Source organism: Pseudorca crassidens, chromosome 8 (genome assembly GCF_039906515.1).
Source record: "Pseudorca crassidens isolate mPseCra1 chromosome 8, mPseCra1.hap1, whole genome shotgun sequence".
Taxonomy (NCBI): Eukaryota; Metazoa; Chordata; class Mammalia; order Artiodactyla; family Delphinidae; genus Pseudorca; species Pseudorca crassidens.
The window spans coordinates 55541142-55556057 of NC_090303.1; the positions used below are offsets into that span (position 1 = coordinate 55541142).

At 36.8% G+C, this 14916-nt stretch overlaps 1 protein-coding gene across 21 annotated transcripts in view; it reads right to left on the reverse strand.

Moving 5' to 3' along the window:
• The window catches only part of ADAM22 (ADAM metallopeptidase domain 22), a 243043-nt gene that overhangs the window by 202271 nt on the left and 25856 nt on the right, over positions 1 to 14916 (reverse strand). For all 21 annotated transcript variants that reach the window (XM_067746498.1, XM_067746497.1, XM_067746505.1 and 18 more), the window contains exon 3: positions 2295 to 2371. In XM_067746498.1, the coding sequence (XP_067602599.1) occupies positions 2295 to 2371 (77 nt within the window). The remainder of the gene's footprint in view (positions 1 to 2294; positions 2372 to 14916) is intronic.

Below are 14916 nucleotides of genomic sequence, written 5' to 3' on the forward strand. Positions count from 1 at the left end.
CCCCAGTTGACAGCCTCCACCCTCATCCATCATCTCCTCTGTCTCCTGGCCTATTCCAGCCTTTAGTTTCTAAGTCAATATGACTTCCCAACCTAGAATTTAGTGCCTATTCTGGGCTAAGGATACAACAATAAATGAAAAAACATCTCAGCCCTCAATGAGCTTAAATTCTAGATGGAGGAAAAAGATAAAAAAATAATAAATTTAAAAATTTTTTTAATAAATTAAAAATTAAAATACAGAGAATTAGTTGACCATATGACAATGATGGTCATCAAATTTTTGACCTGCAAAAATGGCAATTTCATGAGTCAACCTTTATATTAAATTGTGATAATATTTTAAAAATTAAGCAAGGGAGAATAGGTAGTAGGGTGTATGGGAAAGTGAGCACAGAGAGGGTTACAACTTAAAACAGGGCAATCAGTGTCTAAGTGGTAGAATTATATGAGATTGTTTTTCTACTCTTTCATTATTTTTCAAAGGAGCATGCATTCCTTCATAATGAGTTTTTTAAAACTTTATGACATTACAATTGCTGAAAAACTGAAATGAGTCATACAAACATGTAAATTTTAGGGTATTTACATCAAGCAGGAATATAAGATACAGATCATATTAACACAATCTTATTCACGCCCTATGAAATTACGGTAAAATACAGTGTGGTATAAAACATCTAATATTTATGTTCTAAGCCATAAATTTTAAAAATAAGAAAGAAACTATTTTAATGAGTATTGTAGAAATACAACTTATGTTACATTTTTTAAATGTGCATGATCAAAGAACAAAACACTCCCATTGTTAGATCATCCAAATAACAGACTGCCATCTAACACATGCTTTTCAGTATTTAAATTGTTTGTGAAACAAAAATGTGGGGAGAGGGAAGCACTACTTACAAAATGTACCTACCTACAAGGCAGCTTAATTAAAAAATAAACTAATATATAACTTAAACACTAAAACAATAACTATGGTATGATGACAACTTTGTAAATAAATTCCAGAAAAATTAGGATACTAGTAAAATTAATTATTAAATTAATCTATTAAACATAGACTAAAATCTAAAAGGAAGAAGTGAATTCTCCTGAATACTGATTGACCTCGCTCAATAATCTTAACAGTGCACATGTGCCCTTTCCTCAAAGGAAATCTCTAAACCAGCACTGTGCAACAGAACTTTCTGCAATGTTGGAAATGTTCTGCCTTGTCCTATAAGGTAACCACTAACTACACATGGCTACTGAGCATTTGAAATGCGGTTCATGCAACTAAGAAACAGAATTTTTTATTTTATTTTAATTATTTAATTTTAATTTAAACAGCCACAACAGGCTAGTGGCTACCTATCCAGATAGTACAGCTCTAAGAACTGCCTCTTGCATCCTTTTTTTTATTAACTCAGAGTCTTCCACCTGGCTGATTCCCCACTGTAGACAAACTAGGCTCTACTTCTCACTCTCGGTCTACCATACTGTCCTCCTGGCCTCAAACTTTCTTCCTAAGTTGTTGCATAGCTGATTTCAGCAAAGCTGTGGTCCAGTGCTGCTCAGCTCAGAAACACTGGCTGACAGAGCCCTGGTCTCTTCCTGCTTGCCCAGGATAAGAAGTGGGATACTAATGCTTTTCTTAAAAAGTGAATAGACAACTAAATGTCCTGTAAGACTTCTTAGATACTAACCCAGAGGGAAGAGCTTAAATCCAGTGATTTATCAAAAGCCACTCCCAAACTTAAAATTCTACTATCCCAAACCTAAAATTCTAGGTAATGACAATTTCCAAAATTATATAGTATTTACAGAATAATTCCAGTACCTTAAACCTTACAAAACTCAACTCCCAAATCAAAGCATCTAATGGCATTATTTGGAATCACACTATCATGCAACCAGTCCCCTGACTCACTGAGCAAAAAGGGTAACTTACCTTTTCTGCTGTTCTTAAGAAAGATGTTTTAATACTCAAGATATTATTTTCATAATTTATTGTCATTCATAGGAACTTAGGTCATCTATATCTTTATGCAAAATATTGGAGTAAATCTTTCCCTCAATTTTACATTCTTAAAGCTGTTACAGTTGTTCAATTTCAAGCGGATACCCATTTTCTGTTATTTACCAGACTTTATAACTTACAGTCAGTAGATACAATAGTTTTAAATATAGTATTTAACTGATATTAGAAAACAAAGTAAAATATACTAAGAAAAAAAATTTTACAGCAGGATAAGAAACTGGATTCAATGTGTATCTGAAAACAGTGAGTGCAGCTCAAGAAAAACTTACTGATTTAGCAGGACATCAAGAATAAACGATGTTCCAAAGGCACCCAGCAGGAAGCTTGCCTGGTCAACGTGAGTCAACTGCAATATCAGAAAGATAAAAGGTATTTATTATTCAGCCATAGAGATCAAATGATAAGCACTTCTCATGATCATTTGAAAGTTTTATAATATAAATTAGAAAAACAGTTCAACATAGAAATTAAATAAAAACAGAGTAAAATTTGCACCTTCTTAGAAGCTATTCACTAATCTAAAGTAAAGTACCACTTAATCAAGGAGGGCAAGTACCCTCCCTTTCTGCTTTATCTCAAGTGGTTAAACATTTCATTTCCAAGAAGACTGAACTACATTTCATTCTGTTTTAGATGACTGACTCCTTTAAAATTAAGCTTTGTACATTAAAAAAGAAATAGGGAAAAATATGTTCAATACAAGAGTAAATTAAGATGATGAATGTGATCTATTTACAAGGAAGACATCTAAACGTCTAAAAAACCCTTTTCATCCTATCTCAAATACATACTTTCGAAGTAATAGTTCAGTTCTAATTTACCAAATGTAATTTCATAGAGGTTTCCACAATTTCCTAAGAGAAAAACTGAGCCTCTGCCCATCTACTGCAAACATCACCCATCAAAAGTTTATTGGGAAAAAAATCACTATTTCCTATGCCAATCTAGGGACTCCCAGAGAAAATCACAAGGGACTCTAAAAAACATACAGTGTTACCAATAACATTAATATTAGCGTATTGAATAACCACATGTAATAACTGAAAAGAAAGGAGGAAGGAAGCAGAACTATTTATTTTGACTTCCCATATTAACAGTAGCTATACCTGAGCAGTAGAACTATAAATTATTTGATTTTTTCGTTCATATTTGTCTATAGTATCCAAAATTTCTACAATAAACATGTATAATTCCTGCAGGGAGAAAAGCAAACATACACTATTTTAGAGATATAAATCATCTGAGCAACTGTATTTATGTAGCAAGTGAGGCAGATGGTCGTGCTGCTCCCCGAGAACCAGCGCATCTTAGGAAGGGACATTCTAGGATTCTGTGGGGCACAAAGGGCACCTCAATCATACCTAGGATTTTCACACTCGTTAACCTATGGTATCAGGAGAAAGGAGAGTGCTTAATAATCATAAAGTTTTCTGGAAACAAAGGATAACCTTTCCATTTAAAAATCTTTGAAATAAGTGGGAGTGGGAGAATGCCACACCTCAGTTGCTAACACATTCCAATCCTCGTGAAACCGCAAGAATGAAGAACTATCTGGATAGTTCTCAGCCTCATTAAACATCCAACCCTAACTCCTCAATCTTCCCAATTAACACCCAGGTTATCACCAAATTCTGGCTTCTTTTTTCTTTTTATGATGGTTCTTGGATCCACACTTTACTCTTCATTTCATATCTGCCACAGTTCATATCCTCCCTGATTTTCCTAAAACTGACTCCTTACCAAAACCCCAAATGTAAGTCCTATATTTTCTACTACATCAAATACAAACTTTCTCTCTCTGCATATCAAGATCCTCCACAATCACCTCCCCCCACCCCAGACATAACAGCACACAAGTTCCCAAGGACCCACCCATATCCCATTCACACTCAGTTCTCTTTTCTACTCTTTAATTCCACAAACTATGTGCATTCCAACTCTTTCTATAGCTTTCATTCATCACTTGTGCTTTTCCAAACCAGACCCTGGGCTAGTGATCTTCACCATGGCCATTTCCCAGAAATGGCCCTATTCATCCTTCAAGACTTAGATCAAGTTCCTTTTTGTATTAGTCTACCCGGGCTACCATAAGAAAGTACCACAGACCAGATGACGTAAACAACAGAAATTTGCTTTCTCACAGTTCGGGAGGCTGGAAGTCCAAGCTCAAGGTGTTGGCAGATTTGGTTTCTCCTGATGGCCACATGGTTCCCTCTCTATGCATGTGTACCCCAGGTCTCTCTCTCTCTCCCCCCCCCCACCAAGGATATCAGTCATATTGGATTAGCATCCACCCTTACAACTTCATTTAATCTAATTACCTCTTTAAAGACCCTGTCACCAAATACAGTCCCATTAGCATTAGGGCTTCAATATATAAATTCTGGAGGGGACATAATTCAATCCAAACTTTCCTCTCCCAGGAAGTCTTCCCAAACCCTTCTAGCTTCCTTCTCTCCTCTTCCTCAATACGGTTCATTTTGATATGAGGGCCTCAGTACTGACCAGCATCAGGTATTCAATAAGTATTTCCTGACTGACTGACTCATTTGAGGGTTTGTTTGATCAATCACCTGGATGCACACATGAACAACAATTACACAGCTATAAATTACCTGCTTATAGAAATGCCATCCTTCCATCAAGTTGTTCTTAATGCTACCTCAATGGATAATTTCTTTTCTCTAAAAGCTCTTTGAGTTTCCTGAAGTGCTAACAACCATGTTTGGGGAACAGCCTGGGGAAAGCTCTGTCTCAATTAAAAAGAACCTCTCTCTCCTCCATTCTTTCTCAGCATTTATTGTGAACATGGCAGAGGACACATGTTATTCATCACAGCATCATGATTACAGCCTGGATCAAAATAACATTACTATTCTTTTTTAGCAAGATATTTACTGTTTGCATGAATTCTGTCTAATTCTTATATTTTCTTTTTCCTGCAGCTTCAGTTTACAACTGGTATTTTACTTTATTGATCTCATCCATGTCCCAAGGAGAAACCCATTATGTAAATTCAACAGAAAATCTATTGACAGCATGTTTAACTGCCGTTAGTGAAAAATGTTTGCATTATTGATAGTAATAGGAACGGGCTTATATTAATATTGTTTTAAGGTAAGGAAGGCTTCCTTAGACTGTATACAGATTGATTCATTCAACAAACATCTTCTGAGAGTCTACCAAGTGCTGAGAACTCTTCTGTTTTGGGGGGCAAGATGAAGAAGACTGATCATGTTTCCGCTCTAGTGGGGCTTATCTTCTAGTGGAAGGAGATAGAAAGTGACAAATAAAATGACAGAAAATGAACAATTAGATAAAAAATAAACTTAGAATATAAATACACTGTTCTCAGATTTAATAAAACAGGGTAAACAGGTAACCAGGGTAGACAGGGTTCTAGGTGGTATGGAGGCCTCTCTGAGGAGATGACATCTGGAGGATTAGAAGGGATCTATGGCAGACAGACTGACGGCCCCAAAGATGACCACACTCTAATCTCTGGAACTTGTGAACATGTTACCTCACACAGCAAAAGGGACTTCGCAGATGTGATAAAGTTAGGGACCCTGAGATGGGGAGAGTATACTGGATTATCCAGGTGGACCCAATGTAGTCACCAGAGTCTTACAAGGATCGGAGTCAGAGAAGGAGATGTGATGATGGAAGTAGAGATTAAAATGAGGTTAGGAAAAGGCCACATGCCAAGGAATGTTGGCAGCCCCCAGAAACTGGAAAAAACAAGGAACAATTTCCCCTAAAGCCCCCAAAAGGAGCACAGCCCTGAGAACACCTTCATTTTAGCCTTTTAAGACCTAATTCAGGCTTCTGATCTCTAGAACTGTAAGAAAATTCATTTTAGTTGTTTTATGACATTAAGTTTGTGGTATAACGTGTTACAGCAGCAATGGGAAACTAATACAGCATCACTGGCAATGTCCCTGAACATTTAGAAAAGCAACTCCAATAACGAGTTGATTGCATCAGTGTTCAATGTCATTTTCCTCCGTGGCTGGGTTAAAACCAAGGCACCTGCACCAGTAGAACTGACACTCATGAAGGCAAAAGGATCAAACTCCAAACATAGGACTTCCCAGCCAAAACAAATTTGCAGTAGTAATCACGAAAATACATGTTAGCTTGGTTTCCTTGCATTCTGGATGGTCATCTACCATTCAGGCACCTGCCGTCCCCAAATGTCTGACTTAACAAGTAGGCTGAAGAGAAGAAACATATTTACTTCTTTAGGTTATCTTGGAGAAATTATAAATTAAGTAGAATTACACTGAACTCATGCAATTAACAATCCAGCTTATTATTCAACACCCTAATCTTAGACCTTACCTTCTTAGCTCAAAAGAAAAGAAAATGTTTAAGAAGAGAGAACTAGTCTAATCAGGATTTTCCTCTTTATTTTGGTGGGGGAGTGCCTAACATATATTGACCCCCCAAATTCTAATATTTATTAACTAATATTAGTTATTATTTGATATCTAATATTTATTAAGAAGATTATTTTTATTAAGAAGATTATTAAGAAGATTAAAAGGTAGTAATGGCTCTTAGAGACATTTGGAAATTATTATTATTTTGCAGAAATGTATTTTTTCAAATTACTATATAAGAATGACTTGTGATTTTAAAATCTATTAATCAAATGCTTTGTTACCCTAGAATAACCTAGAGCTCATATAATACACATCCTTATTTTACAAATAAGGAAACTGAGGCATGTGAGTAAATGTCATTTCCAAATCACCCTGTTTGGTAGTAGGGCAGCATTTCACCTCCTGGCAGGCCTTTTCCATCATGCTTCATCTTTGCTATCATTCTGCAGTTTGGAGGTGGCTTGCAGGTTTTACTGGGTTCTAAAGAGCACTTCTAGAGCATTTAGAAGAAAATCAAACCACGAAAAACAATCTTTGGAACTCTGACTTCATCAGAAAAGTCAGTAACATTATCACATCTGACACAAAGCACAACCTTAGAAATTAAGCATTATACTTTACAATACACATGGAAATCCATTTTTTAAGGAAAAAAATTACACAGGTATGGTAAAGTGTGTGTGTTTTAAGCAGTGAGGCTGATTTTGATCATAGCTGTGAAAAAAGACTGAGGGAGAAAAAGGCAAAAATATAAAATAACTATCGAGATGGCAAGAAAACTTAATAAATCAATATAATTACATAAGGATAATTTAAATTTCAAAAATGAATCATAGAATTTTAGGACCAGAAGAACCTGATACAATCCCCAGATTGAGGCCTGTTTATTATCCATGGGCAATAGCTGAAATTTAAATGTGAAGTTAATATAACCCTCAAGCTCCTTATGCATTTTGCTTCTTGACAACCTGTCTTTTTCTCCTCACATCTCCTAGAGCCATGAACTAGAGCAACCCTACGTATTACAAAGAGCAGATATAAATGAATTTTTCAAGCTTGTCTTACTTACAACCTTTTTTTTTTAAAGATTTTGTTGTTGTTGATGTGGACCATTTTTAAAGTCTTCATTGAATTTGTTACAATGTTGCTTCTGTTTTACGTTTTTGGCTTTTTTTTCTAGCTGCCAGGCATGTGGGATCTTAGCTCCCCGACCAGGTATCGAACCCACACCCCCTGCATTGGAAGACGAAGTCTTAACCACTGGACGGCCAGGGAAGTCCTTACAACCTTTTTTTAAAGCAAAGATGACACTAAAACTGTCATGGTAGAATCAGAACTTTGACACAAGGAGAAAGACAGGTAGTTTGGGTTTTTAATTAAGCCCAACCTGAATAATGAATCAATGAATATCAGTAGCGTGGGAGTATTACCAGTCAAACAGTATTATACAACAGGATAATTCTGAAAATTAACATAATTAAAACGAAGTCTTCAATGTATGTAACAGAATATTTAGCTATTCTGCATCCTAAATTCTTCTTTGCCATTTGATTGCTTCTATTTAGTTTTTTAAAAAATACAAGTGTAATTCCTGGTATCCAATACTTTGAGCTCAGTCAAAAACAAAATACCAATAATTACTTTTAACTATTTTCCCTGGTCTTCTACATCAGACAAGGCAACTGAAGAATCACCATAACCTGACTGTAATTACTCCATTGCCTTATGTGGAGTTCTGACAAAACAGTTCAAAAAGACTGATACTACAACCTATTAAGATTCCTCATTCTAGAATTTCCTGTAGCCACATCAACAATATTGTTTTCCCCTGTCTGTTACTCACGATATGGAACTTACTGAAGCAGAATTGTATAACAATGGCTTTTTTTAACACAGGATTCTACCAAATAGATCTACCTAATACATAAATTAGCACAATACATATGTAAGAGCATTAGTGTTTTCTATTCATAATTGTATATCTGTGACTCTATGTTAAATGCCTCCCTCTTTTCATGTGGTCAACTCAATCATGTCCATAGTTGTCATAATCTGTATCATATATTGCATTTAATTTACATATTACCTTTAACCAAAAGGCTCTTAAAATCCAACCTTCTATATTTAGTATTGCAAGAACCAAACAGTGTCCAGCAACAGGACATTTTAAAACAAAATGAAACAAAACAAAAAAGCATAGCCTTTAAAGCCAGGCAGAACTGGGTTTGAATTCTGGGTCTTCCATTTATTAATGGAACAAACTAGGGCAAATTGTTTAATGTCTCTGAACTGAAAGTCCTTGTCTCTAAAAGACCATAAATAATAATACACACTCTGTAGCTTTATTGTGAAAACTAAAGGACAAGTTACAATCCATTCAACCTTTATGAAGCACTGATCATACCTCAGGAAATACATCAGGCTCTGGGGATACACAGAACAGTCAGACATGGCCCCTACACCCAGGAAACTCACAGTCAAAACGGGGAGCTGCTACACAAATTATTACAAAATATTTGAAAGTCCAATAATAGATATATGTACAAGGTATAACAGCAGCCGTCTGACTATAGGATTACAGAGAGTTGGGGAGGTGCTCCTCAGACCAAGAATGCAGGGGAAAGCACTCCTGGTAAAAGACCCGACAAAGGCACAAAAATGGGAAACTCAACACACTCAGGGATTGTAGGAAATGCTATATTCTTGAGACACAAGATGTGAGGCATCTATTGTGGGAGAACAGGCTGGAACCCCAAATGCCATAGAACTTCCAAACCAGTGGTTCTCAATCCTCATTGCATACTAGGCTTGCTCAGGAAGCTTTTTAAAAAATACCACTGCCTGGGCCCCAAACTCAGAGATTCTAATTCTTTTAGTCTGGGATGGATCGTGGGCATCAATATTTTTTAAAGAGCTACGCTGTGATTCTGAGGGGTGGCCAAGGGTTCAGAACCACTAGTATAAAACCATGAAAGAAATGTACTCTTTACCCTGGAAACAGTAAGAAATGGATGTAAAAGGCTTTGAGATGATAGATGTTCAATAAACAATAGCTCCTTTCCCTTATCTTCACAATTTACGACAAAATATGTTTAGCTTTGAAACTGATGATCTACTCATTGAATCCCCCTATATTTCTTGCAAGTAAAATGTATGTTCTTTTGACAATTTACTGCCTGAATTTTGTTGTTGAGTTCAACCAAAATAATAAAAGTCTTAGAAGTTAAAAAAAACAGCATCACCCAACCAGCTTTACAACAAATGCTAAAGGATCTTCTCTAGGCAAGAAACGCAAGAGAAGGAAAAGACCTATAATAACAAACCCAAAACAATTAAGAAAATGGGAATAGGAACATACATATCGATAATTACCTTAAATGTAAAGGGATTAAACGCTCCCACCAAAAGACACAAACTGGCTGAATGGATACAAAAACAAGACCCATATATGCTGTCTACAAGAGACCCACTTCAGACCTAGAAAAACATACAGACTGAAAGTGAGGGGATGGAAAAAGATATTCCATGCCAATGGAAACCAAAAGAAAGTTGGAGTAGCAATTCTCATATCAGACAAAATAGACTTTAAAATAAAGACTATTAGAAGAGACAAAGAAGGACACTACATAATGATCAAGGGGTCGATCCAAGAGGAAAATAAAACAACTGTAAATATTTATGCACCCAACATAGGAGCACCTCAATACATAAGGCAAATACTAACAGCCATAAAAGGGGAAATCGACAGTAACACATTCAGGTAGGGGACTTTAAAACCCCACTTTCACCAATGAACAGATCATCCAAAATGAAAATAAATAAGGAAACACAAGCTTTAAATGATATATTAAACAATATGGACTTAATTGATTTTTATAGGACATTCCATCCATAAACAACAGAATACACATTTTTCTCAAGTGCTCATGGAACATTCTCCAGGATAGATCATATCTTGGGTCACAAATAAAGTAAATTTAAGAAAATTGAAATTGTATCAAGTATCTTTTCCCCCCACAACGCTATAAGACTAGATATCAATTACAGGAAAAGATCTGTAAGAAACTCAAACACATGGAGGCTAAACAATACACTACTTAATAACGAAGTGATCACTGAAGAAATCAAAGAGGAAATCAAAAAATACCTAGAAACAAATGACAATGGAGACACGACGACACAAAACCCATGGGATGCAGCAAAAGCAGTTCTAAGAAGGAAGTTTATAGCAATACAATCCTACCTTAGGAAATCAGGAAACATCTCGAATAAACAACCTAACCTTGCACCTAAAGCAATTAGAGAAAGAAGAACAAAAAAACCCCAAAGTTAGCAGAAGGAAAGAAATCATAAAGATCAGATCAGAAATAAATGAAAAAGAAATGAAGGAAATGATAGCAAAGATCAATAAAACTAAAAGCTGGTTCTTTGAGAAGATAAACAAAATTGATAAACCATTAGCCAGACGCATCAAGAAAAAAAGGGAGAAGACTCAAATCAATAGAATTAGAAATGAAAAAGGAGAAGTAACAACTGACACTGCAGAAGTACAAAAGATCATGAGAGATTACTACAAGCAACTCTATGCCAATAAAATGGACAACCTAGAAGAAATGGACAAATTCTTAGAAATGCACAAGTTGCCAAGACTGAATCAGGAAGAAATAGAAAATATGAATAGACCAATCACAAGCACTGAAATTGAAACTGTAATTAAAAATCTTCCAACAAACAAAAGCCCAGGACCAGATGGCTTCACAGGCGAATTCTATAAAACATTTAGAGAAGAGCTAACACCTATCCTTCTCAAACTCTTCCAAAATATAGTAGAGGGAGGAACACTCCCAAACTCATTCTAGGAGGCCACCATCACCCTGATACCAAAACCAGACAAGGATGTCACAAAGAAAGAAAACTACAGGCCAGTATCACTGATGAACATAGATGCAAAAATCCTCAACAAAATACTAGCAAACAAAATCCAATAGCACATTAAAAGGATCATACACCATGAACAAGTGGGGTTTATTCCAGGAATGCAAGGGTTCTTCAATATATGCAAATCAATCAATGTGATACACCATATTAACAAACTGAAGAATAAAAACCATATGGTCATCTCAATAGATGCAGAGAAAGCTTTTGACAAAATTCAACACCCATTTATGATAAAAATCCTCCAGAAAGAAGGCATAGAGGGAACTTTCCTCAACATAATAAAGGCCATATAAGACAAACCCACAGACAACATCGTCCTCAATGGTGAAAAACTGAAAGCATTTCCACTAAGATCAGGAACAAGACAAGGTTGCCCACTCTCACCACTCTTATTCAACATAGTTTTGGAAGTTTTAGCCACAGCAATCAGAGAAGAAAAGAAAAAAAAGGAATCCAAATCGGAAAAGAAGTAAAACTGTCACTGTTTGCAGATGACATGATACTATACATAGAGTATCCTAAAGATGCTACCAGAAAACTACTAGAGCTAATCAATGAATTTGGTAAAGTAGCAGGATACAAAATTATTGCACAGAAATCTCTGGCATTCCAATACACTAATGATGAAAAATCTGAAAGTGAAATCAAGAAAACATGCCCATTTACCACTGCAACAAAAAGAATAAAATATCTAGGAATAAACCTACCTAAGGACACAAAAGACCTGTATGCAGAAAATTATAAGACACTGATGAAAGAAATTAAGGATGATACAAATAGATGGAGAGATATACCATGTTCTTGGATTGGAAGAATCAACATTGTGAAAATGACTCTACTACCCAAAGCAATCTACACATTCAATGCAATCTCTATCAAACTACCACTGGCATTTTTCACAGAACTAGAACAAAAAATTTCACAACTTGTATGGAAACACAAAAGCCCCCAAATAGCCAAAGCAATCTTGAGAACGAAAAACGGAGTTGGAGGAATCCGGCTCCCTGACTTCAGACTATACTACAAAGCTACAGTAATCAAGACAGTATGGTACTGGCACAAAAACAGAAAGATAGATCAATGGAACAGGATAGAAAGCCCAGAGGTAAACCCACGCACATATGGTCACCTTATCTTTGATAAAGGAGGCAGGAATGTACAGTGGAGAAAGGACAGCCTCTTCAATAAGTGGCGCTGGGAAAACTGGACAGGTACATGTAAAAGTATGAGATTAGATCACTCCCTAACACCATACACAAAAATAAGCTCAAAATGGATTAAAGACCTAAATGTAAGGCCAGAAACTATCAAACTCTCAGGGGAAAACATAGGCAGAACACTCTATGACATAAATCACAGCAAGATCCTTTTTGACCCACCTCCTAGAGAAATGGAAATAAAAACAAAAATAAACAAATGGGACCTAATGAAACTGCAAAGCTTTTGCACAGCAAAGGAAACCATAAACAAGACCAAAAGACAACCCTCAGAATGGGAGAAAATATTTGCAAATGAAGCAACTGACAAAGGATTAGTCTCCAAAATTTAAAAGCAGGTCATGCAGCTCAATATCCAAAAAACAAACAACCTAATCCAAAAAATGGGAAGACCATGTAAATAGACATTTCTCCAAAGAAGATATACAGACTGCCAACAAACACATGAAAGAATGCTCAACATCATTAATCATAAGAGAAATGCAAATCAAAACTACAATGTGATATCATCTCACACCAGTCAGAATGGCCATCATCAAAAAATCTAGAAACAATAAATACTGGAGAGGGTGTGGAGAAAAGGGAACACTCTTGCACTGCTGGTGGGAATGTGAATTGGTACAACCACTATGGAGAACAGTATGGAGGTTCCTTAAAAAACTACAAATAGAGCTTCCCTGGTGACACAGTGGTTAAGAGTCCGCCTGCCAATGCAGGGGACACGTGTTCGTGCCCCGGACTGGGAAGATCCCACATGCCGCGGAGCGGCTGGGCCCGTGAGCCATGGCCGCTGAGCCTGCACGTCCAGAGCCTGTGCTCCACAACGGGAGAGGCCACAGCAGTGAGAGGCCCGCGTACTGCAAAAAAAAAAAAAAAAAAAAACCTACAAATAGAACTACCATATGACCCAGCAATCCCACTACTGGGCATATACCCTGAGAAAACCATAGTTCAAAAAGAGTCATGTACCAAAATGTTCATTGCAGCTCTATTTACAATAGCCAGGACATGGAAACAACCTAAGTGTCCATCATCAGATGAATGGATAAAGAAGATGTGGCACATATATACAATGGAATATTACTCAGCCATAAAAAGAAACGAAATTGAGCTATTTGTAATGAGGTGGATGGACCTAGAGTCTGTCATACAGAGTGAAGTAAGTCAGAAAGAGAAAGACAAATACCGTATACTAACACATATATATGGAATTTAAGAAAAAAAAATGTCATGAAGAACCTAGGAGTAAGACAGGAATAAAGACACAGACCTACTATAGAATGGACTTGAGGATATGGGGAGGGGGAAGGGTAAGCTGTGACAAAGTGAGAGAGTGGCATGGACATATATACACTACCAAACGTAAAATAGATAGCTAGTGAGAAGCAGCCACATAGCACAGGGAGATCAGCTTTGTGCTTTGTGACCACCTAGAGGGGTGGGATAGGGAGGGTGGGAGGGAGGGAGACACAAGAGGGAAGAGATATGGGAACATATGTATATGTATAACTGATTCACTTTGTTATAAAGCAGAAACTAACACACCATTGTAAAGCAATTATACTCCAATAAAGATGTAAAAAAGGAAAAAAAAAGTTAAAAAAAAGAAAAAAAAAGGAGCGGGAGAGCAAGAGAAGGCCAAAAACGGAGGTAAAAGGGATTCCATCTGGTGGCTTCCCCAGATAAATTAAGTGAGGGCCAAGAAACATCTCTACAAGCACCTTAGCACACTATTTTGCACACAGCAGACTCTCAACACACTACAAGAAAAAAAAGGAAGGACAAGGAGCAATAGATTGTAACTCCCACGGGAATTTTTAAAGAGCTAACCATGTCGGTCTAATGAGTAACCAATTCCCATGGAATTCCTCTCTAGTCACACTTGCTCTATAATTCAAATGCTGGTTCTTGCTATTATTTGAAGCAAAAATTTTTACAATTGATGTAAACGTGTTCCACTGTTGTGGACATGCGCCTGTTTGGGGATGTATTACCCAAGGCCAGGGATTATGTCATACAGATCTCAGCAGCCAGGAGCCCTAGGTGAAGCCACATACACTGCCAAAAAAAAAAGAAAAAAAAAACGCTTTTCTTAGGTGAGTTCTTGAGAGGCATTCTGTGAATTTGCCTTGCTGAGTTTCCAGTTCTGACGTCACTGAAAGCCCTCGACTCTGTGATTCCTAGCGGCAGAGGACCCCTCTCTCCAGTGGCCCCTGCTCCAACAAAATGGAGGTGGAGGGGCTGGGCCAACACTGGTTTCAGCTCTGATTTTCTCCTCTCCATTCAGGAAGTCAGGCAGCCTCATTACCTATTTATGCTCTGCTATCTTCTGATACATCAGTCTCTCC